Genomic DNA, 19,061 nt, shown 5'->3' on the forward strand with positions numbered 1-19,061 from the left:
CAACAATGTTTATTGTAGCATTTATGAATATATATTTATGTAATAACAATATCATAATATACAGTAAAAGTGTCCGTTTTTCTCCGTTTTTGCTTGACCGTATTTTCCTCACCACTGAGTTAATTTTGATAGTCCCATCGAAACATAATTTAAAACAAAAAAACTTTTAACTAAACTGCTGAAGAAGAAAAAAAAGAATTTGGTTGAGGAAAGTCGATTGTTTTGATTTAGTTTTTTATTTCCGAAAAAGTGCTTTCAACTAACTTAATCAACAAAAGATAACAAGGGAGGTGAAATAAACTGGAATGTGATACCAGTAACTTGGACTACAGAAGTAGAAGAGGGTGGTGGTCATGGACAAGAAGGCAAGAATTCTATATTTTCAAAAAGGGGTCCACTTAGAAAAGGAAATTCGAATCCAGCCTTATTTTCGTAAGTTTTACGTGATGTGGTAAATAAGAAGAAAGAGGTTACACTAATGCTCATTGCTATCGTAAATGCTGAAATGGTGAACAGTACGAAAATTCATGGCATCCCGCAATACTCAACAAGCGTACATTTGCAAAAATGCAAAATTGTAAATACTTTTCTCGAACGCACTTTGTTACTTTGTAAAGTTCCTAGTCGAAATATTTTTTTTAATCAAACTCTTTAATCGAGTATACATGTATCCATTTTTGTCCAGCCTGCAACTTTTGTCGCCAAAGCGAGACATAGCGATCCTACATTCAGTCGTCGTCGTCGGCGGCGGCGTCCACAAATATTCACTCTGTGGTTAAAGTTTTTTTGAAATTTTGATAACTTTCTTAAACTATCCTGGATTTCTACCAAACTTGGACAGAAGCTAGTTTATGATCATAACATAGTATCCAGAATTATTATTATCTTTTTTAAATCATCTGTTTATCCATATTTTACTTATAAATTGACTTAGTTTTTCTGCCATGCAGTTAACATTACATTCACTCTGTGGTTAATGTTTTAAAAATTTTAATAACTTTCTTAAATTATCCTGCATTTCTACCAGACTTGGACAGAAGCTTGTTTATGATCAAAAGCTAGTATCTAAAAGGAAATTTTGTAAAAATTTATTTTCTGTTTTTCCGTATATTACTTATAAATGGACTTTGTTATTCTTCCAGTTAACGTTAACATTACATACAGTCTACAGTTAAAGTTTTTAAAACATTAATTAGATTCATAAACCATCCTGGATTTTTACCAAACTTAGACAGAAGCTTCTAACAATCAAAAGATAGTATCTAGAGGAAATTTTTTAATATTTTTCCCCCATTTTTGTTGAGCCTGCGACTAACAGCAAAAGTAGGTGAGACACTGGGTTCCGCGGAACCCTTACGAATTTTTATCTATAAAAGACTTCCGATACAATATGCATTACTATAATTACCCAGACCAAATATATATACCATTCGGAAAAGCTAGCCAGTGTTGGTGTAAATGTTCGAATGTCTTGTGATTCATAAACACAAACAGTGTAACACTAATTACAATTATAGATAAAGAAAATTGACAAAACTGTTGTTTGCTTAATGACCAGTGGCAAATATTTTAGGAAAATTAAGGACGAAAACCGATAAACAATAGACCCTTATACCAGGTGGTAAATTTTGACGGTCCCTGGAAAACGAGGGAATGCTGGATATGGTTCAAATTGCAGAGAGCGTAGTACTCACCTTACACAGTGCATGGTGGCGTGTTTATACATCCCGCGCAGCCAAATGGATGCATCACTTTAGGGTTTTACTGCCAGAGTGAATAGGATTAGCCATATTTGTATACAATAGTCAACTATTGGGGTTAAAGACTAGTCAGCTGTCTTCTAATTTTACTGCTGCGTAGGAGTAGACAAAAAAGGGGGAATTCTGAAAGTAACAAGCAAAAAAAAAGTAATAATAAAAATAACTTCTATAGTCTCATAGTCTAATGGTGTTCAGTGTCCTCTATCATTTTCATTTTTTATTTGAAATATATATAATAAAAAAATGACAATTTGTCAAAAACATAGCCCTCCCCAAAACCCCCACCCCCACCACCGGCTTATTCGCACCTGATTTTCTTATGTATATATGTTGATTGTTTTTATCTTAACATCTTGTCGAGTCATGAAAAAAAGGTCCCAACCAGCAGGTAGGCTCTGTAAATTGGAATGGTCCTCGAACGGATAAAGTTGGGAATTCCTTCGAAACAAAAACGACGATCTACTGTTTAACATTTGAATTCTACCTAGCAGTTGGTCATCAACGTAATCCTCAGTGAGTTGTTTTAAACATGTCATTATTGTGTCCAAGAAGAAAATCATTCAAAACTTTGTTTATCTGATATCGGACTTTAGACTTGTGAGGTTTTATTTTATTTCAAAGATTTTCTATAATTTATGCTTAATATTTTCTGATAGTTTTATTTAGACTTCAATAATCGTTGTGTTTTGAATAACTTACTTAAATTTCATTTTATTTCAGGTTACTTGTCTTTTTATATAACTTTTCGCCGACAGACTGTTTGAATAACTTTGGTCTAAGGTTCTAAATTTAGCCGTAAAAGGATCAAAGGAATCCCATATTTCACATCCATAAAGCAAGATAGCTTCGATTAGTAATTTGGTATGTCTCTGGTTTGATGGTGTGGACAAAAACATGGTAAACCACGGTAGTAATTTATATTAGTTTGTAGATGAAGGTACAAGGATGTATAAAAGATCTTTCTGTAATTTGACTTTTTCTTTTATACCTCAAGTCAATTTTCTGATATGGTTCACTTTGAACATAGGAAAAGATTCCCGAGGCACTAAAGTATACACCTAGATAATTGAAATATTGTATCAGAGGCATATAACAAATATTATATGTCTCTGGTTGTATACAGTTCATCGACGACATCACGAGGAACCTTGACAATGGACAACAAACAGACTGCCTCATCATGGATTTCTCGAAGGCATTCGATAAAGTAAGCCACAGTATCTTAATCCATAAACTTGATCATTATGGAATCAAAGAAAAAACAAATGCTTGGATAAAAGGCTTTCTTTCTGATAGCAGCGCATGGTCATGGAGGGGGAGAAGTCTGACATCATAAATGTAGAGTCCGGAGTCCCGCAGGGATCATTACTGGGACCGAGCCTCTTCCTTTTCTACATAAATGACATGCCGGAAAACATTTCATCAACAGTGAGGCTATTTGCAGATGACACCATTTCATACCTCACTGTATCATCAGAAATCAACAGTCTACAAGAAGACCTCAACAAGCTAGCCTCGTGGGATGAAAAATGGATGACGCAGTTCCATCCCGATAAATGTGTTGTTCTGCCAATCACCAAAAAGAAGGAAACACTACACCGAAATTACATCCTCCATGGCCACAACTTAGAACATGTATCATAAGCCAAATATCTGGGAGTCACCATAACATCTAATCTAAAGTGGGGCGCTCATATAAACAACATCTGTCTTAAAGCTAATAGGACAATAGAATTCCTTAAACGAAACTTAAATATAGCAAACAGTGAGATCAAGGAAAAGGCATAAACAGCTTTAGTAAGACCAACAGTTGAATATGCAAGTTCAGTATGGGATCCTCACCTACAAAAAGACAAGCATAAACTAGAAATGATACAAAGAAGATCAGCAAGGTATGTAACAAACAGGTACCACAACACATCATCAGTTAAATCTATGCGACAAAAACTACAATGGCCAACACTAGATATATATATAGAGGAGAGAAGAAAGAACGCTAGACTACCCCTCTGATACAAAATTTCGAATGAGGAAGTGAAGATTGATGCTGGCGACAAACTGATACCACCAGACAGATTATCAAGACATACCAACGTTCACTCTTTCCAAATACCATCTTGCAAGACCAGCATCAGGAAAGAGTCCTTCTACCCAAGAACGATAAGAGATTGGAACACCTTACCTGCCTCGGTGACCGCTGCAAAAAGTCTTGACTCGTTCAAGAGACTACTGCATGCACGTTAAATTTTAAGTCCCATGTTTTTATTTGCACCGTGTATAAATGTTATGTACAGCACAAATTTGATTTTTCATTTCTGTTAAAACTATTTTAGACATGTCAGGTATGCAAGCGCACACCAAACAGTGACAGGATAGCCGTAGATTGTGCTTTTCACTGCACGTGGGCAGAAATAACAGTTCTTAACGCTTTGCCTAGTAGCAAGAGAAAGGGATTAAGGGCAGCCACCCCTCTGTAAAATATTGTTCCTATACAAAAAACATAATCATTAGTAACTTATGGGGTTTTTTAACGACCTTTACTGGCTATAAAGCCCTCACACGGTCGGTTCATTAGTAAATAGGACAATTGTAATTTATATCCTACTCCGTTTATTGGAGGTGGTCCTATATAGGACGGATCTACTACAAGACAAGACAAGATAGTCAGCCACTTAGTGGTAGAAGTAGAAGTAGAAGTACACTCCAGTTTATATTCCTTTATATCAGTGTGACCAGAGACATATAACAGAGAGATATGCATATAATAGTCATATTGTATTGCAATTGTGTATTTAAATTCTATGTATCTATGCTAATCAATGTTCTTTTTCCTTATATATGTATTCTCTATATGCCCCTTGTGGGCCCTTAAATGGTAATAAATATATCTTATCTTATCTTATCTTATCTTATCTTATCTTATAACAGAGACATATATTATATGTCTCTGCTTATAATAATATTCCGAATATTCATAGTATGGCATGATGGTTAATTTTAAGACGGGATGTATCTGCAGATTTCAGTTACAGTAACAGCTACTATTTGGCAGAATATATGCATATTTACGTTTAAATTTCACAATTGGGTGAAGTTTTAACTTTGTTTAATTTTTGAAATCATACAGTTTAGATTAATTTAAAAATTCCCGCGCTTGAAAGAACAGGTGCCCGATGGGAGACAACTCTGAAATTTCCGTGTTGTTGTCAAAGACGCCATTTTCTACATAGAAAGATGAGTTGAGTCTAAAAACATGGGAGCAGGAGCCAGTTCTAATCAAACAGTTGGAGTAACTGCAAATCCGAGAGTTCTTTATTCAGACCAGCTTTCTAAAAAAGAGAAAAAAGTACTTATAAACTAGAGTTTAGAATTAAGCATGTTATTGTTAAGGTTCATCGTCTTGACTTAACCCCATTACTCGGCATTAGTCTAAATAATTATGATGTCTCCATACGTAGCAATATCAAACAGTAAAACAAAAATTGCTTGCCAAGACCTCATAACTACACGGGCTACACTTCCATATGATAATTTCGGAGTAGGTATGTGCACAGGCACTTCAGGAATGGACCCCCCTTTTTCTATATTTGTGGACTATTTTTTTTGTGTATAAAATATTTAAAACTAATATTCCTTAATATTTATTTTTTTTTCACTTAATTAATGCGTTCTTACTCTTCTCCTTATGATATTACAACAACAGTATTTTATATATGATGCCGCTCCATTTAGGAATAGAGGGGCCTCATAATTATGAATATGACAGACAAATGGGGTTTTCATTGTCCATAAAATTTTACATATAATGGCACCCCTTACTGAAAAATCATGCACAAAAAATAGTCTACAAATCAATAAGGTAACAGAAATACAAGAGAAACACAGGTACCACACCGTGTATTCCGATCCAGAATCCATGGAGGGATCAGAATCCAGAGGGGCAATTACCAAGACTGCAACAAGGTGGGTAAGTTAAATCTAGATCGGATTCCCAGATAGAGGTGTGCGCATGCGCCGAAATCATTCGTATCCTTTTTCCACTGTAAGAAAATTGTTTGTATCCTTTCGAAAATTAATTTGATTTATTTACAGAAGGGTAAGGTAGTTCCATTATCCAACCAGAAAAACTTCTACATAGAAATCATATCCTATCATCGTCTCCCAACACTGAAATCCTCGATCAAAGTGTGGGTACCTATGTAAACAAAGAACAAAATGGCGGCAATTACGAAGTAAAATATTTTTGACAGATCGACAGTCAATCGGAAGTTAAGCAAGGTGTGTAGGTGAGTTCATCTTATCACCACCTTCTTAATCAACCAAGCGATGTCACTCTTAATCTTATTTCTATTCCTGATGTCAGTTGGATACCATGTATCCCCTACCAAAACAACAAATAGGCAAAATGACAAACTGCTACCCATAAACCAGCTCCTTTACACTGTGTACAAAAACAACTACATAAAGAATAACCTGAACCACAAAGGAAAGCTGCTATTATACCTGTCAATAGTCCTTCTTACGGGTTCTAATGATATTAAATTAAATCCTGGCCCATCAGGAAACTGCTCAAGATCAGAAAATAATTCCACGATATATCCATGTGGAACATGTGACAAACCGGTCACATGGGACGACAAGGGAATTGTCTGTGATACATGTAACCAATGGTATCATGCCCAATGCCAATCCTTAGACACCAAATATTACTTAGAACATGTCAACAATTCAGGAATTGCGTGGGACTGTATAATGTGTGAATGTCCAAACTACTCCACATTCTGCTACTCACTAGTCTTCAGTACTTCCAACCAATTCAGCATTCTTTCAGACACACCTCTCGACAGCCCAACTCCAACACGAAATCTCAGGCCTGTCCACTCATCCACTCCAGATAATACGAGGAAATCTAAAGCAACATCAAACACCACAAGCACAATACGCATGGTAAATGTAAATTTTCAGTCTATCAAAACTAAGCAAGGCCAACTGTACAATATGCTTGATAGTACCAAACCAGACATCATACTTGGAACTGAGACTTGGATTGATTCAAGCATTAAAGACAGCCAAATTTTTCCACCAGGATACAACATATACAGGAATGATCGAAACCTGAATGGTGGAGGGGTCCTAGTTGCAGTACGTGACAACTTGATCAGCTCACCAGTCACAGAATTACAAACAGATTGTGAAATGGTCTGGTGCAAACTAGAACTAGTAGGACATAAAGCCATCTACCTAACATCTTTTTACAATCCCAAAACATCCAATGAAGAGGGATATAAGCAATTTGACATCAGCATGAGTAGAGCTACAAATGTGAAGAATGCATTTATCATTGCAGCCGGGGATTTCAACCTACCTGGATGGGACTGGAAAAATAACCAACTAAAACCAAAAACCCAAAATGTCAACATTCACCACAAATTTACAGACATTTTAGATGACCATGGGCTAACTCAAATAGTTAATGAACCAACTAGAGGAACTAATACCTTAGATTTGTTTATAACAAATTATCCAGACAGCTTTAGGAGAACAGAAGTGATACCTGGCCTGTCCGACCATGACATTGTTTATACTGAAGTGGACAGAATACCAGCAAAATCACAACAGAAACCAAGAAAGATCTTCCTTTACAAAAAGGCAAAATGGCAAAATGTGAAAGACGACCTTCACAATATCAAAGTCACAGCCAAATCACTCTATGATAACAAATCCTCTGTAAATGACATCTGGAACCTATTTGTAACATCACTAGAAGATAGCGTCAATAAAAATATACCAACTAAGACAGCTCGTAAAAAGGATGGTTGCCCATGGATTACAACAGACCTGAGAAGACTTATAAGAAGAAGGGACAAAGCATATAAAAAGAAGAAAAAATCAGGTGATAAAAGGGATACTGCTTCATACAAAGATCTAAAGAGCAAAACCCAAAAAGAACTTAGAAAGGCCTATTGGAGATATATCGAGGACATCGTTACACCAAGTAGTGAGTCGGACAGAGGTACTAACTGCATGAAAAGATTCTGGACGTACATTAAGCATAAACGGTCAGATGGGAGTAGCATACCACCGCTTAAATCAGCAGGCCTACTACACGACGACTCAACTGACAAAGCCAACATCTTAAATGCACAGTTCCAGGAAGCATTCTCAAGTAAAAATGACCTCAGTAACACAGAATTTAAGGAAAGATGCAACATGGCTGGCCAATACCCCACAGCACCTGATATTACCATCACACAAGAAGGAACTAAGAAATTACTAAATGGTTTAAACCCCCATAAAGCTGCGGGTCCAGATAACATCTCACCTATGATCCTTAAAGAACTAGCCAATGAAATAGCTCCAATACTCCAACTTGTCTTTCAGAGATCATATGACACAGGAGTGGTACCATCATTATGGAAAACAGCAAACGTTTGTCCAGTTTTCAAAAAAGGAAAAAAGTTTGAACCAATCAACTACAGACCAATATCATTAACCTGTATATGTTGTAAGATAATGGAGCACATAGTAACCAGCCATATCATGTGCCATGCAGATAAAAACAATATCCTGTATGACCTTCAACATGGATTTCGGAAGAAACTATCATGTGAAACCCAGCTGATAGAATTCATCGACGACATCACCAAAAACCTTGATAGTGGCCAACAAACAGACTGTCTAATCATGGACTTTTCGAAGGCATTTGACAAGGTCGGCCATAGTCTACTAACACACAAACTCCAACACTATGGAATAAGAGGAAAAACAAACGACTGGATTAAAAGCTTCCTATCTGAGAGAACCCAACGAGTACTAATAGAAGGGGAAACATCTGACTCCATCGATGTAGAGTCTGGGGTACCACAAGGATCTGTGCTAGGACCCAGCCTCTCCTCTTCTATATAAACGACATGCCAGAAAATATTAAATCAACTGTGAGGCTATTTGCAGATGACACCATTGCATACATCACAGTAACATCAGATGATAATACCCTCCAGGAAGATTTAGACAAGTTGGCTGTCTGGGAAGAAAAATGGATGATGCAATTCCATCCAGATAAATGTCAGGTATTATCAGTAACAAAGAACAGAACACCTATTATAAAGGATTACCGTTTACATAGCCACACTCTGGAGCACGTAACATCTGCAAAATACTTAGGAGTAACTATAACATCAGACCTTAAATGGGAAAAACATATCGGAAACATTTGTGCCAAGGCAAATAAAACCATCGGATTTCTCAAAAGAAACCTCAATATCTCTAACAGCGATATCAAAGAAAAGGCCTACATCTCCCTCGTTAGACCAACAGTCGAGTATGCCAGCTCTCTATGGGATCCATACCTCCAAAAAGATAAACACAAGTTAGAAATGGTACAAAGGAGATCGGCCAGATATGTAACAAACCGGTACAGTAACAGATCATCCGTTACTGATATGTTGGAACAACTAAAGTGGACACCACTTGAAGATAGAAGGAGAAGCGCACGACTATCAATGCTGTATAAGATCAACAATCAGGAGGTCAACGTTGCAGCAAGCCACAAACTCGTTCCACCGGACAGGATCTCAAGAAATATGGGCACAAACTCTTTTCAGATCCCACAATGTAACACGACAACAAGGAAAGAGTCATTCTACCCGAGGACCATCAGGAATTGGAATGCCTTACCCTCCTCAGTTACATCTGTCAGCAGCCTTGAATCGTTCAAGAGGCTCCTGACAAACAAATAAATCAAAAGCCCTTGTTTTTAATCCCCACTGTTAAATATTTGTATAGCACCTTTTTTGTTTGTTACTTTAATCAAAATTATATTTGCGCACACCCAAAAGTGACAGAATAGTCAACATGATGACGGTGGTCACTAACTGGTAGAAGTAGAAGTAGCTTCATTCTTCCCTGGAATCAGATACAGATTTTCTTACGAATTGCACTAAATAAAGTGTATTTGCTCCTTGGGATTCGGATCCCTCTGCAGATTTTGGATTGGATTACCAGGTGTTTGTTCATTGTACAAGTAAAGCAATACTTACATATGTAGGTAATGTAATGTCAAAAAATGCTAACGATTAATAAAGCAAGCTCCAAGTACTGCTGATATACAACTTCAAAACGAACTTAATGTCTTATATAAATATTGTAATGAATGGTGTCTAGATGTAAACTCTATTTACAAACAAAAATAATTATTTTTAACATTTATTTGATCATTGTATTCAACTTATCCTATACGGCGGTAAAAATTGGGGTGTTATTAATATTACACTAAAGAGAAAATGATTTACTCTTTTTGATATATTGAAGGACTGGGACACCGAAAAACTCCACTTCAAGTTTTGCAAATACATACTTGGGGTCTCTAAACTATGTACTAACATGCATGTAGGAGTTATAACAGAACTGAGAAGACGTCGTCTTTACATAGACATGTTAAAACAAATCTTGATGTATTGGCACAGACTAGAAAATTCACAATCAAACATGCTCAACCATGCATAAAAGGAATATATTCATTTGCACAGCATAAAGGTCATAACTCTTGGTTCACAAACCTACTAGTACTCTTTTTTAAAAATTGTAAAAACTGGAGTAAACATAAAAAAGAAATCACTTAAAATTTGTCTCACAAACCCCTTTCTTGAGACCTGGAAGAAAGAAAGGTCTTCTTATTTACAATGTACAATGAAGGCAAATTAAGTACATATTTTAAGGATTTGTTTTTCCAATACAGGGTCCAATTCCAGTTCTAAAATTAAAAAAATAAACAGTCATGGATGAGTACAAGTTTGCTGGTAACAACATTTACTGGTAAAAAATACCAGTATATGGAGCAAAAAAACTCAATCACATGCATTGTGCACAGGTTAATATTATTAGATGTTTTTGAAGAAAAACAGGGAATTTTGCCTAAAACTTATAAACTTTCAGTATGAATATATTTTTATTTTGCCTTATAAATATACCATACTTGAGGGGCAAAATAGAAAAAAATAAAAAAAATGCCTACCAATTTTTTTCACATATATTTTTTTTGCCTTATTAAATTGAGAAACTAAACTAATAATTTATTTAAATTTGGATTATGTCAAAAGATGACAAAAGCTTTGTAACATCTTTATACAAATACCTGAACATAAGTTTTGAAACAAGACAAAAACTTGGAAAATAAATTTACCAAATTGTCGCACCTGTACGTTTTACTGACATTATAGAGTGGAGTTATCTTCCTTTTACCAAGCTTGTTCTCCTCTCACAAATTGTTTGTCTTTGTACATGTTATATTAATCATATGATAATGTTTAAAATTGTATATGTTTATTATTTTTTAGCTCACCTGGCCCGAAGGGCCAAGTGAGCTTTTCCCATCACTTGGCGTCCGTCGTCATTTTCGTCCGTCTTCGTTAGCTTTTTACAAAAATCTTCTCCTCTGAAACCACTGGCCCAAATTTAACCAAACTTGGCCACAATCATAATTAGGGTATCTAGTTTAAAAAATGTGTATGATGACCCCGCCAACCAACCAAGATGGCCACCATGGCTAAAAATAGAACATAGGGGTAAAATGAAGATTTTGGCTTATATCTCTGAAACCAAAGCATTTAGAGTAAATCTGACACAGGTAAAACTGATTATCAGGTCAAGATCTATCTGCCCTGAAATTTTCAGACAAATCTGACTACCCGTTGTTGGGTTGCTGCCCCTAAATTGGTAATTTTAAGGAAATTTTGCAGTTTTTGGTTATTATCTTGAATATTATTATAGATAGAGATAAACTGTAAACAGCAATAATGTTTAACAAAGTAAGATCTACAAATAGTTGTCATGACCAAAATTGTCAGTCAACCCCTTTAGGAGTTATTGCCCTTAATAGTCAATTTTTAACAATTTTTCGTAAATTTTTGTAATCTTTTACAAAAATCTTCTTCTCTGAAACTACTGAGACAAATTTAACCATACTTGGCCATAATCATTATTTGGGTTTCTAGTTTAAAAAATTTGTCAGATGACCAACCATCATGGCCGACTTGGTTAAAAATAGAACATAGGGGTAAAATGCAGTTTTTGGTTTATATCTCTGAAACTAAAGCATTTAGAGCAAATTTGACAGGGGCAAAATGTTCATCAGATTTAGATTTATCTGCACTGAAATTTTCAGACGAATCCGACAACCCGTTGTTGGGTTGCTGCCCGTGAGTTAGTAATTTTACAAAAATTTTGCAGTTTTTTGTTATTATCTTAGATATCATTATAATATCTAATATCTAAAACTATTAATTATGATTTTAACCTTATTTTACATGATTTCCAAAGCATCAGTAAATACAGGTGAGCGACACAGGCTCTTGAGAGCCTCTAGTTTCTCTTATTCTCTTGTTTGTAATTGATGTGCCCTTATGGGGCCTTTAAAAAGGAAGGAACTGATTTGATTTGATATAGATATTCAATGTTATGCCTAATTACATTCTCCATTTCTTTGTTATATAGACACAGAGGATAGATGTACCAGTCCTGATAGATGTACAACATGGTTCTGTTAGATACAGATATGGTAGCTATGAAGGAGAACCTAAAAATAAATCTAGCCGTATAGAGAGGCCATTTGAAGGAGATCTGAAAGTTGATAAGAAAAATTATTTCTACCATCCTAGATTAAATGACTTTAGAAAAGGTCAGTAAGTCCTCCTTTCTTTGAAGCATTATGGAAAACTTATCAATATTTCTTTTCATCTAGTAGTAATGCAGAATAATTCCCAGTGTTTGAAAAGAAAAGTAGATTTCATTTTGGTTTGGTTACTGATACAAATTTTTTATAAAGTAAAAAGAAATAATTTTATAGATAGTTTTCAATACAGAACATGAAGCTATTATTGTCACATGTTTTACAAATGCAAGTACAATTTAGACTTCTATCAAAATGTGGTAAAATATCTACAATTTAAAAGAAATACAAACAAACCATAACTTATTAACTTTATTGTGGACAAATATGCAATGTTTACAATGTAAGAAAATCATTAAAAACTGTTTTAAATTATCCAATGAAATTTGTTAGTTTGTGTTACATAATTTTTCCAATGTTCAGCCAAGTTAAAACCTTTGCTTTTTGCATTGACATCATGGTTCTAACATGTATTTTAAAATCAGACTGTCAATCAGGATGGATACCTTAATAGATGATTACAATGCAATCAGTGTGATACCAGATTAATTTATGCATAAACATGATCTTTTACTTGTATTTCAGATGCTGATCCATCAAAAGAAGATGATTTTAAATTCCTTCATGTCACAAAAGGACCAGCTTCCTGTAAAAATAAGAAGTTATTCTATGTATATGGTCGTGGATGGAATGCCATAGATGGGAAGAAAACCTTACCTACCATGACTAAAGAAGAAGGCAACGATTATTCCTGGCCACAGATGAGAAAACCAAATAGTTGTTACTATAACTTGCTTTTTGAGCAACAAGGTTTGTTTTGCTTACAATGTACACTTCAATTTCCAAAACCAAATCAAATGATATGCTGAATTGACCAATATTCAGATTGTCACATTAAAACATCAAGAGACTTGATAGCTGTTGAAATCCAAACTGCTAAGGAACTAAGATAAATCTAAGGTAATGTTATCTGTATAATGCCACTATGCTCTGTCATTTTTGTCGAGCCTTCGACTTTTGTCGAAAAAGCGAGACATAGCGATCCTACATTCCGTCGGCGGCGGCGTCCACAAATATTCACTCTGTGGTTAAAAGTTTTTGAAATTTTAATAACTTTCTTAAACTATCCTGGATTTCTACCAAACTTGGACAGAAGCTTGTTTATGATCATAAGATAATATTCAAAAGTAAATTTGTAAAAAAAAAAATTATTTTTTCCGTATTTTACTTATAAATGGACTTAGTTTTTCTGCCAGGAAACATTACATTCACTCTGTGGTTAAAAGTTTTTGAAATTTTAACAACTTTCTTAAACTATCCTGGATTTCTTCCAAACTTGGAAAGAAGCTTGTTTATGATCATAAGATAGTATCCAGAAGTAAATTTTGAAAAAATTAAATCCAGTTTATCCGTATTTTACTTATAAATGGACTTAAATTTTTCTGCCAGTTTACATTCCATTCAGTCTGTGGTTAAAGTTTTTTTTTAAATTTTAACAACTTTCTTAAACTATCCTGGATTTGTACCAAACTTGGACAGAAGCTTGTTTATGATTAAAAGCTAGTATCTAGAAGGAAATTTTGTTAAAATTTTGTTCCATTTTTTCCGTATTTTACTTATAAATGGACTTAGTTTTTCTTCCAGTTAACATTACATACAGTCTGCAGTTTAAGTTTTTAAAACATTTATTAGATTCATAAACTATCCTGGATTTTTACCAATCTTGGACAGAAGCTACTTACAATCAAGATAGTATAGAGAGGAATATATTTATTAATTTTTTTCCTCATTTTTGTTGAGCCTGCGATTAACAGCAAAAGTAGGCGAGACACTGGGTTCCCTTACGAATTTTTAGCTTTAACAGTTAATGCTCTTTTAAATCTTCTTTATAAATTTAACTAAAATTGACCACTTACAAAAAAACTTAGGTATTGAAGGAATGCTTGTGATGCATTGAAAGAAGAGCTACTTACAAGAGGGTATTATCCTCACGTCTAAATTTATTTGATGTGTATGTATTTTGATGCAACTGCTTAAAGTACTTCTACTAAGTAGTTTTGTTTGTAAAAGGTCAATGGATTTTTATTGTTGTTGTCTTATATTACTTTGACATTGTTGTTTTGGGGTTAAAAACTTTTCCATATATAGAAAATAAAGTATTTTTGCAGTATGCTAACTAGACCACTCTGCTTGTGAGTCATCTAAGACATAAAAATAAAAAAAACATTATTTTTATAACATGTAGAGAATAAAGAACTCTTAGAAAAACTGTTTGAAAAATTTCCAAATATCTTTCTTCATCTTTATTCGAAACATGTTTTACATTTTTATCACTTAAAAAACATCAATTTAAATAACAATATCTCTAAAGTTGTCCACTTGACGTTAAGCAACCAACAATCAATCAATCAATCTAAAGTTGTATAAGGAAAAGGGAAATAACTCAATGTTTACAGTTTAGAAACATCTAGTTGTAATAACAATAAACATAATTATATTACACATGAAAGGGTAAATTAGATATTTAGTATTGGTGCATTAAGTCAACTGTTATTTTCATCAAATACATTTTGTTTATTTTTAGAAACAGAACTACCAGAAATGAGTGAAGAGGAAAGACTGTCTGAAGAACTCTCATCTACACCCAACAAAAATCAGATACAGTATGTTCATTTTTTATTTGAAAATAAGAAGGAATCTTCAAGACTGCCAAAAACCACAATAATATTTGTAGCACAACAGAACACATTCTGGACTCTGAGGGATAGTTGTCTCATTGGCAAACATACCACATCTCCTTATTTTTATATAACTAATAAAATAAAGAAAAAACGTAAATTATATGAACAATGACTGTGCTGAAAAGATCCATTGTTCAGTTTGATGGAGTATAACACTATACACTTATAATTTCACTGCCACCCTTTTTTTATGGAGGAAAACCAAGTGTCATGGGTAATCCCTGACCTAATAGTCAAGTGACAAACTTTACCACATACCAGCAGATCTTTGACACCTTGTAATTGTAAGTAATCACAGCAAGCATTGAACCCTACCAATGGGATGATCATGATAGGAGAAACAAATCTTTCCAGGTCTTTTTCAACCAAAATCTTGCCTACACAGTCACCAAACAGCAACCAAGCAACAAAGAAAAACATAGTACTGGTTTATAAATCTAATAAAGGAATATGTACAATAAAATAGCATGGTATAATCACTACTAGAAGTTTTTAAAAGAATACAGAAAGGAAGATAACTCACTTGAAAAGCGCTTTATGTCTGAGGATTTTTAAATTTACAATTGTCTGGAGAATACAATGCCTTTCCTTTCAAACGAACTAAAAAAAATACATTACATACATAATGATGATATCTAATGGCTTTCTATGACTGTTATGGGATTAATTAAAAAATCTTAATGATAAAAATGTTTGTGTTATTATAGTGTGACATTAACAGATACTGATTCTGCCCAGGATGTAAAGAGGAAGATAGCATTAAAGATTCTTAAAAGTGCAGCTGATATTTTTATTGTGTGTAATAAGGAATTATTGAGGTAAGAAAAACATTGGTTTAATGTCATTACTTTGACAACTTTGTTCAGTCCAAGATGAAGATGAGGAGTCTAGTATTTGTTTAAGGAAGAAGCAAGGTTCTCTGGGTAATTATATTTAATTCATCCCAAACTATAATCACTGCAAGAAATTCAACATCAACTTTGTGATTCAGACTTATAGATGACAAAATCTATTTTTGACTTGTTGGAGACTTTGGACATTTATTTTCATACTGCAAAAGTACTTTATTTTCTATATATGGAAAAGTTTTTAACCCCAAAACAACTATGTCAAAGTATTTTAAGACGACAACAATAAATATCCATTAACCTTTTACAAACAAAACTACTTAGTTTAACTGGTAGTTAAATTTTAGGTAAAAAAAACATTTTGTAACTGTTAGAAAATGTCTAATGAAACTCTGGTAATTTCAAATCGTGTTTGATCGTTTGCAGTATTTTCATGGAAAAACCTGTTTTCCATCACCAAATAGAAGTTGAAACTGCTTGTAAATGATTCTTGAACACTTCACGAGTGAGAAAATATGTCAAATACACACAAAAAACAATTTAGAAACTTGTGTATGTTTAAACAGGAAGTTTTAATACCATGTGTAAAAGAAAATAAATACAGTGAGAGTGATGAAAAATCTGTACTTAATAGATATCACTAGAATACGACTGAAAGTAAAACAGTTCCATCCTTGTGTAAAACAATGTTTAATATATCTATCTCATTAATGTTTGAAGGATCTTAAGCTAAAATAATACACATGCATCAGTATGAAACACCAAAACGGAACGAATAACCGATTACATTTTGTAGTTTATACATCGTAAGCTGGTTCTCGGTTGACTTATTGACTTTTTTCGTTCCTTTAAATTCAAGCAGATTCCATTTTATTTTAGTGAAAAGAAAAAAGGAATTTGTAGTGAAGCATTTAATTTTTAAATTTATCAGTATATATTTGATATTGAATAAAAATTAACATATTAATAATGGATTAGGTAAAATTATTGGTTTTGAAAATGATGAAAGTGCCCTCTACAATATCAATAACAAACTGTACAAGCCTTTATTCTTAGCCTTTATTAGGTATCAAATCTCTTGATGATGTAATGTTTAATGGCATTTGATCAAATTAAAACAATTAAACATTACCTACAATATAGGTTAACATATGTGTATATAATGGTTTAATCTTTTTAATACTTTTTTAGGAATGAAGATGTAATTGGTGATCAGAGAACAGATGAACAAGGCAACTGGAAGACTTTTAAAGTCACCTTGAATCTTTTTTGACAGCAAACTTTTTTTCATTTGTTATTGTAACATGCAGGTCATGTTCAATTTGATATATGCATTTATATTGTTTTGTTGTAAAATATCTGTGATATTTATATATTTTTATACAGTTGTACAAATTTGTTTTATATATACCCACATGTAAGTATGAGAGAACAGATTATCATTTCAAACCAACTATTGATCATTATATAATTCTAAACTAATTTAACCCACAAAATTATTGTTTTTGAAGTTTCATTTTGTAACCCCATTTGAAATAGTTTGGGGCAAATTGTTTTTCAGTCTGTGTGCTCATCTGTCTGTTTGACTATCAGTTAGTTTTAACTTTTAACTATCACATATTAATAACATTTAAGGATAGTAAGTTATTTAACTTTATAGAATAAGTTTGGTAATAATCTAATCAAGTAATATGCTTACTAAAACAAGAAGCTGATATACCAATGGAATGTTATTTAAACTTGAATGAAGGCATTTTATTTACAATATTCCTACACTGTTTGTTTAAAAGTTAAAAAAAAAACATCATTCAGTCTTATTCTTGTAAAAATTTGTCAAACTTGTTATTGGAAAATAAGTTTTACTTTTAAAAGTTATGATTCTCTTCAGCAAAAACAAATTTTTCATTGAAAGTGTCAATATCTGAAGTTTCAACCAAATAATATACAATTACTGTTATTTGATGAGGTAAATATGTGGTTTTATTGACAGGCCAACGGCCGAAGTGAATATCAGTTTTTCAAAAGTCAATTAAACCACATATTTACCGAAACAAAAGACAGTAATTGTTTTATTCCATATTCTGAAAGAAATGTATGTAATGGAAATTATTTACCAAAACCAATTGTACATCAAACGTTTTTTTAACAAAATCATACACGTAAAAGCAGGCAACGTTTTGCGCGGTGAATATACTTTTTCCGCAGGTGAATATGCTTATTTATTCAAAATCCCATTCATATAGAAACACCTATTAAAGTTTTATCAATATGGAATAAACAAAATTATTGAAATATAATTAAAACTTTATAACCAGTATTAAGCTGACATGCTGCAATCTTTAAATATTTTTTTGGTATATTTGTAATATTTATTGTTCAATGATAATATATATATACGCTATTTTTTAATTATAATACTGTTAAATTATAACCTTATTTTTTTGCAATAAAAATGTTGAAGGTTATGTTATATTTATTTTGATAAGTTTCTGTTATGTGAAGTGGTTACATACTCTGAAGTGTGTGATTGCTATTTATAGGTACGATAAAGAATACTCTCTTGACCTGTAAAAGTCATCAAATATATCAAATGTATTATTAAGTATGCAAGATGCAGATTTCATCTATATAATTAAGACTCATCAGAAGTGCTCAAATTCAAGGCCAAATCAGTAATGAAGTTTAAATGCACTAAAAACCAAAAATTCCAACAAGTTATTCCTAATTTGGCTAAGGCCACCTATGCCTGGGGAAAAAAACCGTAATCTTTCTTTTTAAAACAATTTATGAGTAATAAATGAAAATAAGATAATCGTCTGAGGGTTAAAAAACTTTGTTTCTATTGATATTAAGAATTCATCATCAGTATATTTACAGAAAATGAATTCATTAATGAAATTTTAAGAGACATAGATTTATTAAAAATTGTTGTATTTAGGGAGCTCCTGAAATTTGAAGACCCACATAGTTCTATCTCAGGTTATCCATAAATCATTAAGGACCTCCTGAACAATATCAGGACCTCTATAATTTGATTTCAAGACTT

General features: G+C 33.1%; 1 protein-coding gene across 1 annotated transcript; it reads left to right on the forward strand.

The window, feature by feature from the left end:
• Positions 1–4,940: 4,940 nt before the first annotated feature.
• On the forward strand, positions 4,941–18,480 carry LOC127727050 (uncharacterized). The gene is made up of 6 exons (XM_052234460.1): positions 4,941–5,106; positions 12,252–12,435; positions 13,012–13,236; positions 15,011–15,089; positions 15,875–15,985; positions 17,207–18,480. The coding sequence occupies exons 1-6, from the start codon at positions 5,014–5,016 to the stop codon at positions 17,286–17,288; spliced, it is 774 nt and encodes a 257-aa protein (XP_052090420.1). The 5' UTR covers positions 4,941–5,013; the 3' UTR covers positions 17,289–18,480.
• Positions 18,481–19,061: the final 581 nt, after the last annotated feature.

Source organism: Mytilus californianus, unplaced genomic scaffold, assembly GCF_021869535.1.
Source record: "Mytilus californianus isolate M0D057914Y unplaced genomic scaffold, xbMytCali1.0.p SCAF_19, whole genome shotgun sequence".
NCBI classification, from domain to species: domain Eukaryota; kingdom Metazoa; phylum Mollusca; class Bivalvia; order Mytilida; family Mytilidae; genus Mytilus; species Mytilus californianus.